Source organism: Andrena cerasifolii, chromosome 10 (assembly GCF_050908995.1).
Source record: "Andrena cerasifolii isolate SP2316 chromosome 10, iyAndCera1_principal, whole genome shotgun sequence".
Lineage (NCBI taxonomy): Eukaryota > Metazoa > Arthropoda > Insecta > Hymenoptera > Andrenidae > Andrena > Andrena cerasifolii.
The window spans coordinates 6,444,155-6,458,544 of record NC_135127.1 but is presented as its reverse complement, the minus strand read 5'-3'; the positions used below and the strand labels follow the sequence as shown (position 1 = coordinate 6,458,544).

At 44.8% G+C, this 14,390-nt stretch overlaps 3 protein-coding genes across 4 annotated transcripts; 2 read left to right on the top strand and 1 right to left on the bottom strand.

Annotated features, from left to right (window-relative positions):
- The first annotated feature begins 89 nt into the window (after nt 1–89).
- On the top strand, nt 90–2,619 carry LOC143374025 (luciferin sulfotransferase). 2 transcript variants are annotated; one of them, XM_076821843.1, is made up of 5 exons: nt 90–885; nt 968–1,064; nt 1,142–1,443; nt 1,515–1,609; nt 1,691–2,619. In XM_076821843.1, the coding sequence occupies exons 1-5, from the start codon at nt 693–695 to the stop codon at nt 1,988–1,990; spliced, it is 987 nt and encodes a 328-aa protein (XP_076677958.1). In that variant the 5' UTR covers nt 90–692; the 3' UTR covers nt 1,991–2,619. The 2 variants fall into 2 exon arrangements, with proteins under 2 accessions (XP_076677958.1, XP_076677957.1); XM_076821842.1 differs by having other exon boundaries at nt 90–1,443.
- LOC143374039 (uncharacterized) lies at nt 1,819–2,882 on the bottom strand. Its single transcript, XM_076821860.1, has 5 exons — nt 2,824–2,882; nt 2,527–2,766; nt 2,335–2,462; nt 1,948–2,267; nt 1,819–1,843 (listed from the first exon to the last, which is right to left on the bottom strand). The coding sequence occupies exons 1-4, from the start codon at nt 2,877–2,879 to the stop codon at nt 2,014–2,016; spliced, it is 678 nt and encodes a 225-aa protein (XP_076677975.1). The 5' UTR covers nt 2,880–2,882; the 3' UTR covers nt 1,819–1,843; nt 1,948–2,013.
- Nucleotides 2,883–3,295: 413 nt separating this feature from the next.
- LOC143374010 (protein Skeletor, isoforms B/C-like) lies at nt 3,296–7,779 on the top strand. The gene is made up of 13 exons (XM_076821799.1): nt 3,296–3,796; nt 4,319–4,538; nt 4,621–4,729; nt 4,812–5,050; nt 5,131–5,299; nt 5,375–5,486; nt 5,557–5,693; nt 5,763–5,898; nt 5,975–6,164; nt 6,227–6,327; nt 6,408–6,662; nt 6,739–6,846; nt 7,225–7,779. Exons 1-13 carry the CDS (start codon nt 3,721–3,723, stop codon nt 7,410–7,412), a joined length of 2,040 nt encoding a protein of 679 aa, XP_076677914.1. The 5' UTR covers nt 3,296–3,720; the 3' UTR covers nt 7,413–7,779.
- Nucleotides 7,780–14,390: the final 6,611 nt, after the last annotated feature.

Below are 14,390 nucleotides of genomic sequence, written 5' to 3'. Positions count from 1 at the left end.
TTGCATACCGATCAAAGTGCATGCAGGCTCGCGTGTACGCTACTCGTCGTTCGATATCCGTTTAAACTTTCAGCCTGTTTGAAGCACACAATACACACGCCTCGCTCGACAGCAGGGTTGTAAAAAGTTCAGAAACTGCAGCTTCTTGCGTGGAACGGACTCGCGTGTGCAACGCGACTGATTTCACTTTAAGCATTCTATTTTTCATTCCTCGCTCGCTGTCCTTGGGCTCTTAAACCGAAACTGTGCAAAAGCATGAAGGATCGTTCGCAAATTGACTCCGTTATTTCTCCATCCTCAAGAATCCACGCGGTTTCCTTAATAAACTGCCGTTCAGAGAATTGTTAATACTTCGCGCGCAGGAACAAGTCGCTCGAAAGGAGCGATCTAGTCGAAGGAGAAAAGACTCAAGGCATGGCAGATACAAAAACAACAAGTACCTCGTTTTGCCTCAATTACTGGCCGCCTTATATAAGAACATTTACCGGTCTCGAGGCAGTCAGTGATCCCCTTCACGCGAATTAACAGTGCCGATCGCAGTACGATATCTCTCAGGTTCATTCAACTTCTCTCTCGAATGCCAGTGTATGTATCCTTTCGTCTTCACAAAAATCGGTCCTCGCGTAAACGATCGCTACAAGTAAAAGGTCGCGCGAAGTTTCCGCACCATTTGGCACCGTCATCCCCGAAAGATGGCTGCGCAGATTAAAGCCGATAAAGACTTGGCCCAGATCCTGGAGGAGAGTTTTACCACAGAGTTTCGCAAAGGATACATCACCGTCAATGGTGTTTGCATGCCAGAGAGATTCCAGAAATTTGCACGAGCAATCGAGGACTTTGAAGTCAGAGACGACGACACTTGGGTTTGCAGCTTCCCTAAAACCGGTATACGTTTCTTCAATTCTATCCGCTTTACCGAGAGAGGAGAGTCGTTGCTGAGGCTATTTAATGTAAATGGTGCAATCAGGTACAACGTGGACCCAGGAAATGATCTGGTGCATCGCAAGCGATCTCGATTTCGAGGGTGCAAAGGTCCTCTTACCCAAAAGATTTCCTTTTCTAGAGTAAGTCGATGGACTAAGGTAGTTTCGTCAAATACCCCGTGCTCCGTTTCCAATGGGAGGGTTACTTTTCTGGCTAGGCATTCCGTCCTCTTCGATTACACCACGATCATGCCTCGACATCCAGAGGTGAAGCTTCACCAGCTGGTCTCGGACAGCGTGAATTACGCGAAGAGTCAAGCTAGCCCGAGATTCATCAAGACCCACTTGCCTTTCCATTTACTCCCGCGGCAGATTCGAACGGGCGAGAGGAAGCCGCGTATCATCTACGTCGCTAGGAATCCAAAGGACACTTGCGTTTCTTATTATCATCACTGCAGACTGATGGAGGGCTATTCTGGCGGCTTCAACAGCTTCTGCCGGCTCTTCCTGGGTGACAAACGTGCGCAGAATTGTACGAAGCGATATCGCCTTTGGTTTCCCATTTACTTTTCTTCTGATTCTCTTTCCTAGTGTGCTTCGCTCCATTTTGGGACCACATCCTCGACTTTTGGAACAGAAGGGTCGATCGTAATATTTTATTCTTGAAATACGAAGACATGAAGTGTGTAAGTAACGAGAGAATACTTCAAACGAGACGAGCAGGACGGTTAATTTCAACGTTCCAACGTTTTCACACAAAATCTTAGGACTTGTCTACGGTGATAGAGAAAACGGCGGCGTTTTTCAACAGAACCCTGTCGAACGATGAAAGGAAGGCGTTGATGGAGCACCTGAGCTTCGCCAACATGAAATCGAATCCTGCTGTGAACTACGAGGAAGCTGTCGAGATGCACAAGAAGCTGAAATTGATTGACGTCGACGGGGAATTTATTAGGAGCGGCAAAGTTAACCAGTGGCAGGGGGCAATGCCCGAATATATAATCGAGCAGTTCGACAAACTCACGAAGGAGAAGTTAGTCGCACGGAATCTCTTCTTTGGAAACTGATCGCAGGGGCTAGATACTTGAAATTACGATCTTGACTTTGGTTCGATGCATCGGAGAATGTTCGGCATGCAGGTTCTGCAAAGTTCACCGATCGAGGCTCCGGTCTTAGATGTAACCACGCTCGTGTCGCTTCCCCTCTCGATCAGAACCACTACCGCGTCCCTTTTTCTCGATAGGATCGCCACCTGAAGGGCGGTGAAGCCAAAATTGTCCCGCGCATCAATTTCGGCGCCGTGGTCCAGCAGAAGCGACAGGATATCCAAATTCGAAAAGTACACTGAACAAATAAAGCACAATTGTTTCGAACATCTGGCGAATTCAGGCGTTCTTTCCCTCGTACTCACCGGATAACATGAGTGCTGTCCGTCCCTGAGAATCTTTGTGATCTAACGGGGCACCATATTCTAAAAGAAACTCGACGTTTTTTAAACGCTCTCCAACGATAGCGTACCGAAGACAATTCCAGCCCCTGCTACAGGTGAAGCGTTTTTAAATAAAAATCGACTCAAATCGTTTTTTTAATCTTTGCGCCTTACATATCGATCTTCTGCAGATCCGCGCCTTTTTTTAAAAGCACTTGCAGCACTTCTGGGTCCCTCGAGGCGAAGGAGGCGTACATGAGAGCAGTTCTTCCGCAGGGTTGGGTGACAGTCTCGTCTAAATTCGTCGAATTCTTTTCCAACAAAAGCGCTAGGATTTGCGGATCGCCGCGATCGATAGCGGCCGTCAGAGGCGTTTTTAAATTCGGCGTGGGATAATGTAAATACATCGATTGACTGGAATCACAATTACAAATATCGCTATCGCCAAACGCTCTCTGTACAGACACTTACTTCTTTGCTAGAAACTCTTTGATTCGCTTAACGCTGGCGAACCTGAGAAGCCGCATGACTGTTTCTTCAGCCGGGCCTACGAAAAACAATTTGTCCGTAAAAATGATTAGACACACTTTGCGAGGCGCAAAGCATTCTCACCGTTTGATTCGCGGGTGAATTGTGCGCTCGACATCAGTGATACGATGATAAATTATCTAAGATTTCACTTCGCCGAGAAATTCTGCTAGATATAACTGAATAGCCCGGTTTTGCGCCGGTCCTGAATCGATCAAACATTCCCTTCGCGTTACAGTTGCGTCCCGCGACAAGCTAATCACCAATTATTACAGCAATTGCGCGTCGATTTCAAAATCAACTGCCTCTCATCATCCCATCTTCGGTGATCGTACAAGTACTCGGAAAGAGATATGAAACATCCGCCGACCCTGGATCACTCCCCCTCGACTCCTCGCTCCTCTATTTTCCTCGGCCGGCGAGCATTCCATTTTAGTGACCACCGGAAGGACGAGAGTCCACTGACACCGGTCTCCCGTTCTCGCGACACGTCCACACTCCGCGAGCCCCGTAAACCGTTCTTGGACATCGAATCCTGATCTCGAGCCACCTCCAGAACACGCACACTTTCTCCTCGGGACAGGAACACGTGCCAAGGTAGCTGGAGAGCGGTGTAGTAACCATTCGAAGCAGCCCAAGTCCACTTTCTAGAGACTCAGAGGTGCTCAGAACAAGTCGGAACCACCGCGTCCATCCCAGTGCCCGTGTGTCTTTCGCTCTTCCCTCGTGCCTACCTCCGCGTATTTTTCCAGTGGACGTCTCGTTCTTCAATCTCCCGACAGACGGATCGTTCAGGAAGCATTCCCGTGACGTTCGCGACGACCCGAGGAAGATGAAGCGATGGCAGATGTTACGAGGTGGTGGATAACGTGCGCTCTGGTGACAGTTCTGGCATGCCTGTTGCTTCCTGCCCGTGGTACGTTTCCCCAGCCAAGCGATGGCAACAGATAGCGTATAATCTTTTGAACATTTGATCAACGATGGTCCAGAGACGACCACGGTGTTGGTTGACGTTTCTTTACCCCGCGTTGAAATTACCGATGCGACCAGAAGCGATCGTTGTGGCTTTGGCAATGTATCGAAGTATTTATTAAAATATGAAATAATACTTTCGAATGCGCGAGCCTTTCAATGATTCGGTTATTCGAAAGTCAACGCCACGGCGGTGCACTGGTTTGCATAGAATCGAACGCAAACGTGTTCCCATTCGCGTAAAAATAATCCAGCGACATGGAATGCAGTCAGAATGCACGAGCCGGTGATCTGGTTCTCGCACGGCGTTCCCTGGATTTCTTTTACCCCCGTTTTCTCTCGTGACTACGACACGGAACAAAGACCTGCCGATCGTGATTTAGAACGTTTTCGGTCGGCTGACTGACGTTCGATTGGATCATTCGTATTCAGCCGGAGAGCGTGAGTCATGCAATGAAATCAACAGGTTCCACTCTCGAAGACGGCGAGGAGTACAAGGGCAAGTACCTTGGAAAGCTGAACGCGTATCATCATCAGGTATCTGGCGACGTCTACGTGGTGGACGAGTACACTCTGCTGCTCACCTCCTTCAGCTACGATGGCAACGGAGCCGACACCTTCTTCTGGGCTGGCGCCGCCAATCGACCTGGTCCACAAGGTTTCATCGTGCCCGACGAGTGGGGAAAGTCAGTTCGTCTTAGCGAAACAGACCGGAAAGCTTTCGCGGTTCTTTCTCGCCGAGCCGAACTTGCCAACTTTCTGTTTCAGAACGAACGTCCTCGATCGCTACTTCAACAAAGACTTCACTCTTACCTTGCCGGACGGTAAGAAGATAACGGACATCAAATGGTTCGCCGTATACGATTTAGGAAGCCAGGTATCGCGTCAGGAGTCACATTCTTTAAACTACCTATAGTATTTAGTGAATTCAATGGCACTGATCGAATCTTTGCGTTCAGAACACGTTCGGGGACGTGTACATTCCCGAGGAGTTCGATCCACCCGCGCCCCAGAAGATATCTCAATTAACCAAGCGGTCCCATGGAGTGTCATCCGAGTCCATCGTGATCATAGACTCGAAGACCCTGAAAATACCGCAATTCACGTACGACGGGCAGGGAGAGGACACTTATTTCTGGGTAGGACTGGGTCCGCAGCCTTCCAGCAAAGGAACTAAAGTTCCCGACGAGTACGGATAGTGAGTAGATAAATTGATGTTCATTTGGATAAGACGTTGTTCGCGTTACTCTAGTAATGTTTCTTTTCGTCCACCGCCAGCCTAGACCCAATTCGCTCGTACAAAGAGGAAGATATAATTATTCAACTACCAGGGGACATGACTGTGTTCAACATCGACTGGTTGAGCGTGTTCGAGGTGAAGAGCAAGTCGAACTACGGCTCCGTGATCATCCCAGATGGCCTGAACGTGCCCCCTTCGCTCGTAAAAGTAAGAAATAGTTTCGATCTTGTGTCGCTTTGCACGGCTAGAACTGCACCACTGAACTGATCCATCAAAGTACAGGTGATCAAGCACACGCAGGCCTTGCCAAACTGCATTCAGCTTCACAAACGCTACCAAATCAGCTGGGAGATCTTTGGCCCGCAGATCACCGTCCAGCTGGCTGGGCAAGTCGGTGCGTACAACCATCGCTTTCACGCGGCTCTGCTTTCTAGTGGAAACTTTGTAAACTTTTGTATTCTCAGACGAGGACGAGTACATGGCGTTTGGGCTATCCGGCTCGGAAACGTCCAGTCAAATGGAAGGCGCGGATGTTGTGGTCACCTACATGGACGGGACCAGGGGCTACGCGATAGATTACAACATCACTGCGAAAGCGCCGGTACGTAGATGCAAACGGCACGGTGATAAACGTAAAGCTGGGGTAATTAATCTGTTGTCTCGCGAATAGTGTGGGAAAGTCCTGGGCCAGTACAAAGGAGTTTGCAGGGACGAGCTGTTCGGTGGCCAGGACAATAACCAATTGTATACTGCTGTGAGGGAGGACGGGATCAACGTCATCACGTTCAGGCGTACCCTCGCCTCGTGTGAGTTGCCGTTTGGACTCTGCACTTCAAAGAAGGTGACTGATAACCAATGGCATTTGTGCGCTTGTGATTGCAGCCGATCCAGGAGACAAAGAGTACCCCACGGATCGACCAGTTTACGTGGTGTGGGCTCTAGGAAGATTAAACGAGAACAAGGAACCAAACTTCCATGACGTGTACCCTAAGAGCGACTTGAAGCTGGAGCTCGGTCGCAAGGAGCCTGAGAACACGTGCATGGACTTCACGGAGAATAACGAGGAATTAATGTGAGTAATAGACGGGTACTTTGTAGCGAAGATGTACCTAATGCGGAATGCTCATCCGTTAGAGAACCTTGGGAAAAGGCGGAGCTATTTGACAGGAGCATCCGAACGTTTAAAGCCACCATTGGCCCGTCTGGAGGCAAAAAGGGTTACCAGGGAATCACAGGTATACCCGAGCCATACGTATGATGATTATGATGCATGCGGTGATCGCTGGAACGACGTAATAACTTGCATATTTTGCAGGGCAAACGTCCACAGGTTTGGCATGGTACATCGAAGGGGAACTCGTACCCGAATTGTACTTGCGTCGAGGATTGACTTACAATTTCCGGATTCATGGAGGGAACAATCCTCACAGCTCCAACTTGTATCATCCGTTAATCATAACCGATGAACCGCACGGTGGGTACGACGGGCTTAGCGACGCTGCGCAAAGTAACGTCAGAGTATTGGCCGGCGTCGAGTTCACTAGACGGGGTCAACCAAGACCAACCGCAGGTTTGTGATGTAACTCGCCAACCTTCAATTAGATAAGACAGAGAAAAATGGATGTGAGAACGTATGACGGTTTCAGTTGGCCCGCTTTGCTTGAGCAAACATAATGGACGGGACAGAAGATTGGACGATGATTTTTCAACGTTCAGGCAATTCAACAGGACGTTAGTGAGCGTGTGCGAGCCAGGTAAGATTGTACTTGTAGGCAGACCCGGCTGGTTGCGTGTGCAAAGTGCGCGATGCACACAGGCGCCGTGAGAGAAAAAGCGCCTAAAAGACTAAAAAAAAATTAAATTGTAAATGAATGGCATGCTATGATGCTACAAATATGATTTACACAGTCTTCCTCGATATATTCCCGCGATCAGAGATCGGTAGCGGTAATATATCGAGATTAGGACAGGATTCTTAGTTTTATTCACAATTTATTCGAAAAAAATTATATTTTCCGAAGACACCAAACATTTATCGCGCACATAAGAAAAACAGCACGCGCCAGGTCAGCCTGTAAGTTTCGGTTTCCTTTGTGTAATAATTTTCAAGGATTATAACTGTTTGTTCATAGGGGAAGGTGGGCTGTTGGAAGTGACGCCGAACTCCACGTGGCCAGATATCGTCTATTATAATTCATTCACTCATGCAAACATGGGTTGGAAGATACACGTGGTGGATGCTTACTCGCGGAGCACTGCTGTTGCTCAAGAATTGTCGCTCTTCGCGGGAATCGCGGCTGTGTTTTTTTGTTTACTGTAAAATTAGATATAAGTTACTGAGATTAGTCGTTCCTTCTCCCCGCGCAAATAGAAGCTGACCGACAGCACGGTTTAGCAAATGTGTTGAGGAAGAATCTGATTGCAAAAAGTATAGAACGTTTAGTTCCTACTTCCTACTAATCGAAGGCAGGAAATATTCAACCCACGATAAGTTATATAGTAATGTCATCACTTATTTCAACTGCTCTTTGAATACGTACCAGCGAGCACAACTATCACACGTTATTAATAGGTACATGTATAATTAAGCATCCATATTGTAAGATATAACTGTAAAAGTGTATAAATTACTTGTATACAGACCATCATTTGTTCAATAAAGTTATTATTCACTAAAGTTGTTGTGAAATTTCTGGTAACCCTGCTCATGAACTATTAATAATTTCTGTACTTAAACATCACATGCGAAAGTGCCTACTATAGAGGGTCATGACCTGTACAAATTTAATTTATGAACCATTGCATAATAAAAACACGTTTTCTATATTTTATATTACCGACCGCGATCCCTACATTATCTCCGTGTTGACTGTTTGGACCAGGAAATTCGCCGAGTTAATAGGAATACATGATACTAAAGGAAGTGGCACGGCTGAGGTGTGCGAGAGAGAGAGAGAGCGCTAGCGCGTATGACGAAGAGGGAGATAGATTTTGTGCCACTAACTTTGGTTATGTGATCCTGATACAGGAGCAGGAGTGCATAACCAGAGTAGGTGGCACGCCATCAATCTCCATCCTTGTCGCACACTATTCCTTTCTCTCTCGCGCACGCCACCTATCGCCCTCCTTGTCGCACACTATTCCTTTCTCTCTCGCGCACGCCACCTATCGCCCTCCTTGTCACACACTATTCCTTTCTCTCTCGCGCACGCCACCTATCGCCCTCCTTGTCGCGCACTATTCCTTTCTCTCTCGCGCACGCCACCTATCGCCCTCCTAGTCACACACTATTCCTTTCTCTCTCGCGCACGCCACCTATCGCCCTCCTTGTCGCGCACTATTCCTTTCTCTCTCGCGCACGCCACCTATCGCCCTCCTTGTCGCGCACTATTCCTTTCTCTCTCGCGCACGCCACCTATCGCCCTCCTTGTCGCGCACTATTCCTTTCTCTCTCGCACAGCTCGGTCGTGCCACCTCTTTTAGTATCATGTACTCCTATTAGCTCGGCGAATTTCCTGGTCCAAACAGCCAACTTTGAGAATTCTTGGGGATAACGAAGGGATCGCGGTCGGTAATATAACACATATAAAAAGTTATTTTATTAGTAACTATGTAGCAATTCGTAAATAAAACGAATACGAGTGATTGTTGAACGTTGTCACAACACTATAGTCTCAAATCCAGCTGTACAAATGTATAAATCATTTTGAAAAGATCGAAAATCCTTAAACAAAGTATGCATTCACTAACCGCGGCGAGAGACTGGTAACTCTGTCCAAAACCACTTCATAGCTGCATAATTATAATCTGAATGTTTACAATTATCACGTAGGAAAGTAGCCAAGGGTCCATACTGTAAGATGAAACTGCAAAAGTTGATAAATTACATCTAGAAAATGCACCAACAATCGACGAAGCTTGAGTGCCTACATAGGACCGCGGCGAGAGACTGGTAACTCTGTCCAAAAACTCTTCATAGCTGCTTAATTGTAATCGGAATCATTACAACTATCACGTAGGAAAGTAGCCAAGGGTCCATACTGTAAGATGAAACTGCAAAAGTTGATAAATTACGTCTAGAAAATGCATCAACAATCGACGAAGCTTGAGTGCCTACATAGGACGGCGCCATTGTTCTCGTCATCGTCTCAAAGAACCGTTAATAACTAATTAATTGTAATCAAAATCTGCGCAACAATCACATAGGAAAGTAGCCAAGGGTCCATACTGTAAGATGAAACTGCAAAAGTTGATAAATTACGTCTAGAAAATGCACCAACAATCGACGAAGCTTGAGTGCCTACATAGGACGGCGCCATTGTTCTCGTCATCGTCTCAAAGAACCGTTAATAACTAATTAATTGTAATCAAAATCTGCGCAACAATCACATAGGAAAGTAGCCAAGGGTCTATTCTTTGAGACGCGACTCTAAAAGTTCATAAAATATTCGCAGGAAATGAGAAATTCGTGAATTTCCAGTGACTGCGTAATATTTCTATCTCCCTCGTTGTCGCACACTATTCCTTTCTCTCTCGCTCACGCCACCTGTCGCCCTCCTTGTCGCGCACTATTCCTTTCTCTCTCGCTCAGTTCAGCCGTGCCACCTCTTTTAGTATCATGTATTCCTATTAACTCGGCGAATTTCCTGGTCCAAACAGCACACTCGGGAACTTCTTGTGGTTAATGTAGGGATCGCGGACGGTAATGTAACCTATATAAAAGGCTTTTTTATTAGTAACTATGTATCGATTCGTGAATAAAACGCATACGAGTGATTACTGAACGTTGTCACAACACTATAGTCTCAAATCCAGTTGTACAAATGTATAAATCATTTTGAAAAGATCGAAAATCCTTAAACAAAGTATGCATTCACTAACCGCGGCGAGAGACTTGTATCTCTGTCCAAAAACTCTTCATAGCTGCTTAATTGTAATCGGAATCATTACAACTATCACGTAGGAAAGTAGCCAAGGGTCCATACTGTAAGATGAAACTGCAAAAGTTGATAAATTACATCTAGAAAATGCATCAACAATCGACGAAGCTTGAGTGCCTACATAGGACGGCGCCATTGTTCTCGTCATCGTCTCAAAGAACCGTTAATAACTAATTAATTGTAATCAAAATCTGCGCAACAATCACATAGGAAAGTAGCCAAGGGTCTATTCTTTGAGACGCGACTCTAAAAGTTCATAAAATATTCGCAGGAAATGAGAAATTCGTGAATTTCCAGTGACTGCGTAATATTTCTATCTCCCTCCTTGTCGCACACTATTCCTTTCTCTCTCGCTCACGCCACCTGTCGCCCTCCTTGTCGCGCACTATTCCTTTCTCTCTCGCTCAGTTCAGCCGTGCCACCTCTTTTAGTATCATGTATTCCTATTAACTCGGCGAATTTCCTGGTCCAAACAGCACACTCGGGAACTTCTTGTGGTTAATGTAGGGATCGCGGACGGTAATGTAACCTATATAAAAGGCTTTTTTATTAGTAACTATGTATCGATTCGTGAATAAAACGCATACGAGTGATTACTGAACGTTGTCACAACACTATAGTCTCAAATCCAGTTGTACAAATGTATAAATCATTTTGAAAAGATCGAAAATCCTTAAACAAAGTATGCATTCACTAACCGCGGCGAGAGACTTGTATCTCTGTCCAAAAACTCTTCATAGCTGCTTAATTGTAATCGGAATCATTACAACTATCACGTAGGAAAGTAGCCAAGGGTCCATACTGTAAGATGAAACTGCAAAAGTTGATAAATTACATCTAGAAAATGCATCAACAATCGACGAAGCTTGAGTGCCTACATAGGACGGCGCCATTGTTCTCGTCATCGTCTCAAAGAACCGTTAATAACTAATTAATTGTAATCAAAATCTGCGCAACAATCACATAGGAAAGTAGCCAAGGGTCCATACTGTAAGATGAAACTGCAAAAGTTGATAAATTACGTCTAGAAAATGCACCAACAATCGACGAAGCTTGAGTGCCTACATAGGACGGCGCCATTGTTCTCGTCATCGTCTCAAAGAACCGTTAATAACTAATTAATTGTAATCAAAATCTGCGCAACAATCACATAGGAAAGTAGCCAAGGGTCTATTCTTTGAGACGCGACTCTAAAAGTTCATAAAATATTCGCAGGAAATGAGAAATTCGTGAATTTCCAGTGACTGCGTAATATTTCTATCTCCCTCCTTGTCGCACACTATTCCTTTCTCTCTCGCTCACGCCACCTGTCGCCCTCCTTTTCGCGCACTATTCCTTTCTCTCTCGCTCAGTTCAGCCGTGCCACCTCTTTTAGTATCATGTATTCCTATTAACTCGGCGAATTTCCTGGTCCAAACAGCACACTCGGGAACTTCTTGTGGTTAATGTAGGGATCGCGGACGGTAATGTAACCTATATAAAAGGCTTTTTTATTAGTAACTATGTATCGATTCGTGAATAAAACGCATACGAGTGATTACTGAACGTTGTCACAACACTATAGTCTCAAATCCAGTTGTACAAATGTATAAATCATTTTGAAAAGATCGAAAATCCTTAAACAAAGTATGCATTCACTAACCGCGGCGAGAGACTTGTATCTCTGTCCAAAAACTCTTCATAGCTGCTTAATTGTAATCGGAATCATTACAACTATCACGTAGGAAAGTAGCCAAGGGTCCATACTGTAAGATGAAACTGCAAAAGTTGATAAATTACATCTAGAAAATGCATCAACAATCGACGAAGCTTGAGTGCCTACATAGGACGGCGCCATTGTTCTCGTCATCGTCTCAAAGAACCGTTAATAACTAATTAATTGTAATCAAAATCTGCGCAACAATCACATAGGAAAGTAGCCAAGGGTCCATACTGTAAGATGAAACTGCAAAAGTTGATAAATTACGTCTAGAAAATGCACCAACAATCGACGAAGCTTGAGTGCCTACATAGGACGGCGCCATTGTTCTCGTCATCGTCTCAAAGAACCGTTAATAACTAATTAATTGTAATCAAAATCTGCGCAACAATCACATAGGAAAGTAGCCAAGGGTCTATTCTTTGAGACGCGACTCTAAAAGTTCATAAAATATTCGCAGGAAATGAGAAATTCGTGAATTTCCAGTGACTGCGTAATATTTCTATCTCCCTCCTTGTCGCACACTATTCCTTTCTCTCTCGCTCACGCCACCTGTCGCCCTCCTTGTCGCGCACTATTCCTTTCTCTCTCGCTCAGTTCAGCCGTGCCACCTCTTTTAGTATCATGTATTCCTATTAACTCGGCGAATTTCCTGGTCCAAACAGCACACTCGGGAACTTCTTGTGGTTAATGTAGGGATCGCGGACGGTAATGTAACCTATATAAAAGGCTTTTTTATTAGTAACTATGTATCGATTCGTGAATAAAACGCATACGAGTGATTACTGAACGTTGTCACAACACTATAGTCTCAAATCCAGTTGTACAAATGTATAAATCATTTTGAAAAGATCGAAAATCCTTAAACAAAGTATGCATTCACTAACCGCGGCGAGAGACTTGTATCTCTGTCCAAAAACTCTTCATAGCTGCTTAATTGTAATCGGAATCATTACAACTATCACGTAGGAAAGTAGCCAAGGGTCCATACTGTAAGATGAAACTGCAAAAGTTGATAAATTACATCTAGAAAATGCATCAACAATCGACGAAGCTTGAGTGCCTACATAGGACGGCGCCATTGTTCTCGTCATCGTCTCAAAGAACCGTTAATAACTAATTAATTGTAATCAAAATCTGCGCAACAATCACATAGGAAAGTAGCCAAGGGTCCATACTGTAAGATGAAACTGCAAAAGTTGATAAATTACGTCTAGAAAATGCACCAACAATCGACGAAGCTTGAGTGCCTACATAGGACGGCGCCATTGTTCTCGTCATCGTCTCAAAGAACCGTTAATAACTAATTAATTGTAATCAAAATCTGCGCAACAATCACATAGGAAAGTAGCCAAGGGTCTATTCTTTGAGACGCGACTCTAAAAGTTCATAAAATATTCGCAGGAAATGAGAAATTCGTGAATTTCCAGTGACTGCGTAATATTTCTATCTCCCTCCTTGTCGCACGCTATTCCTTTCTCTCTCGCTCACGCCACCTGTCGCCCTCCTTGTCGCGCACTATTCCTTTCTCTCTCGCTCAGTTCAGCCGTGCCACCTCTTTTAGTATCATGTATTCCTATTAACTCGGCGAATTTCCTGGTCCAAACAGCACACTCGGGAACTTCTTGTGGTTAATGTAGGGATCGCGGACGGTAATGTAACCTATATAAAAGGCTTTTTTATTAGTAACTATGTATCGATTCGTGAATAAAACGCATACGAGTGATTACTGAACGTTGTCACAACACTATAGTCTCAAATCCAGTTGTACAAATGTATAAATCATTTTGAAAAGATCGAAAATCCTTAAACAAAGTATGCATTCACTAACCGCGGCGAGAGACTTGTATCTCTGTCCAAAAACTCTTCATAGCTGCTTAATTGTAATCGGAATCATTACAACTATCACGTAGGAAAGTAGCCAAGGGTCCATACTGTAAGATGAAACTGCAAAAGTTGATAAATTACATCTAGAAAATGCATCAACAATCGACGAAGCTTGAGTGCCTACATAGGACGGCGCCATTGTTCTCGTCATCGTCTCAAAGAACCGTTAATAACTAATTAATTGTAATCAAAATCTGCGCAACAATCACATAGGAAAGTAGCCAAGGGTCCATACTGTAAGATGAAACTGCAAAAGTTGATAAATTACGTCTAGAAAATGCACCAACAATCGACGAAGCTTGAGTGCCTACATAGGACGGCGCCATTGTTCTCGTCATCGTCTCAAAGAACCGTTAATAACTAATTAATTGTAATCAAAATCTGCGCAACAATCACATAGGAAAGTAGCCAAGGGTCTATTCTTTGAGACGCGACTCTAAAAGTTCATAAAATATTCGCAGGAAATGAGAAATTCGTGAATTTCCAGTGACTGCGTAATATTTCTATCTCCCTCCTTGTCGCACACTATTCCTTTCTCTCTCGCTCACGCCACCTGTCGCCCTCCTTTTCGCGCACTATTCCTTTCTCTCTCGCTCAGTTCAGCCGTGCCACCTCTTTTAGTATCATGTATTCCTATTAACTCGGCGAATTTCCTGGTCCAAACAGCACACTCGGGAACTTCTTGTGGTTAATGTAGGGATCGCGGACGGTAATGTAACCTATATAAAAGGCTTTTTTATTAGTAACTATGTATCGATTCGTGAATAAAACG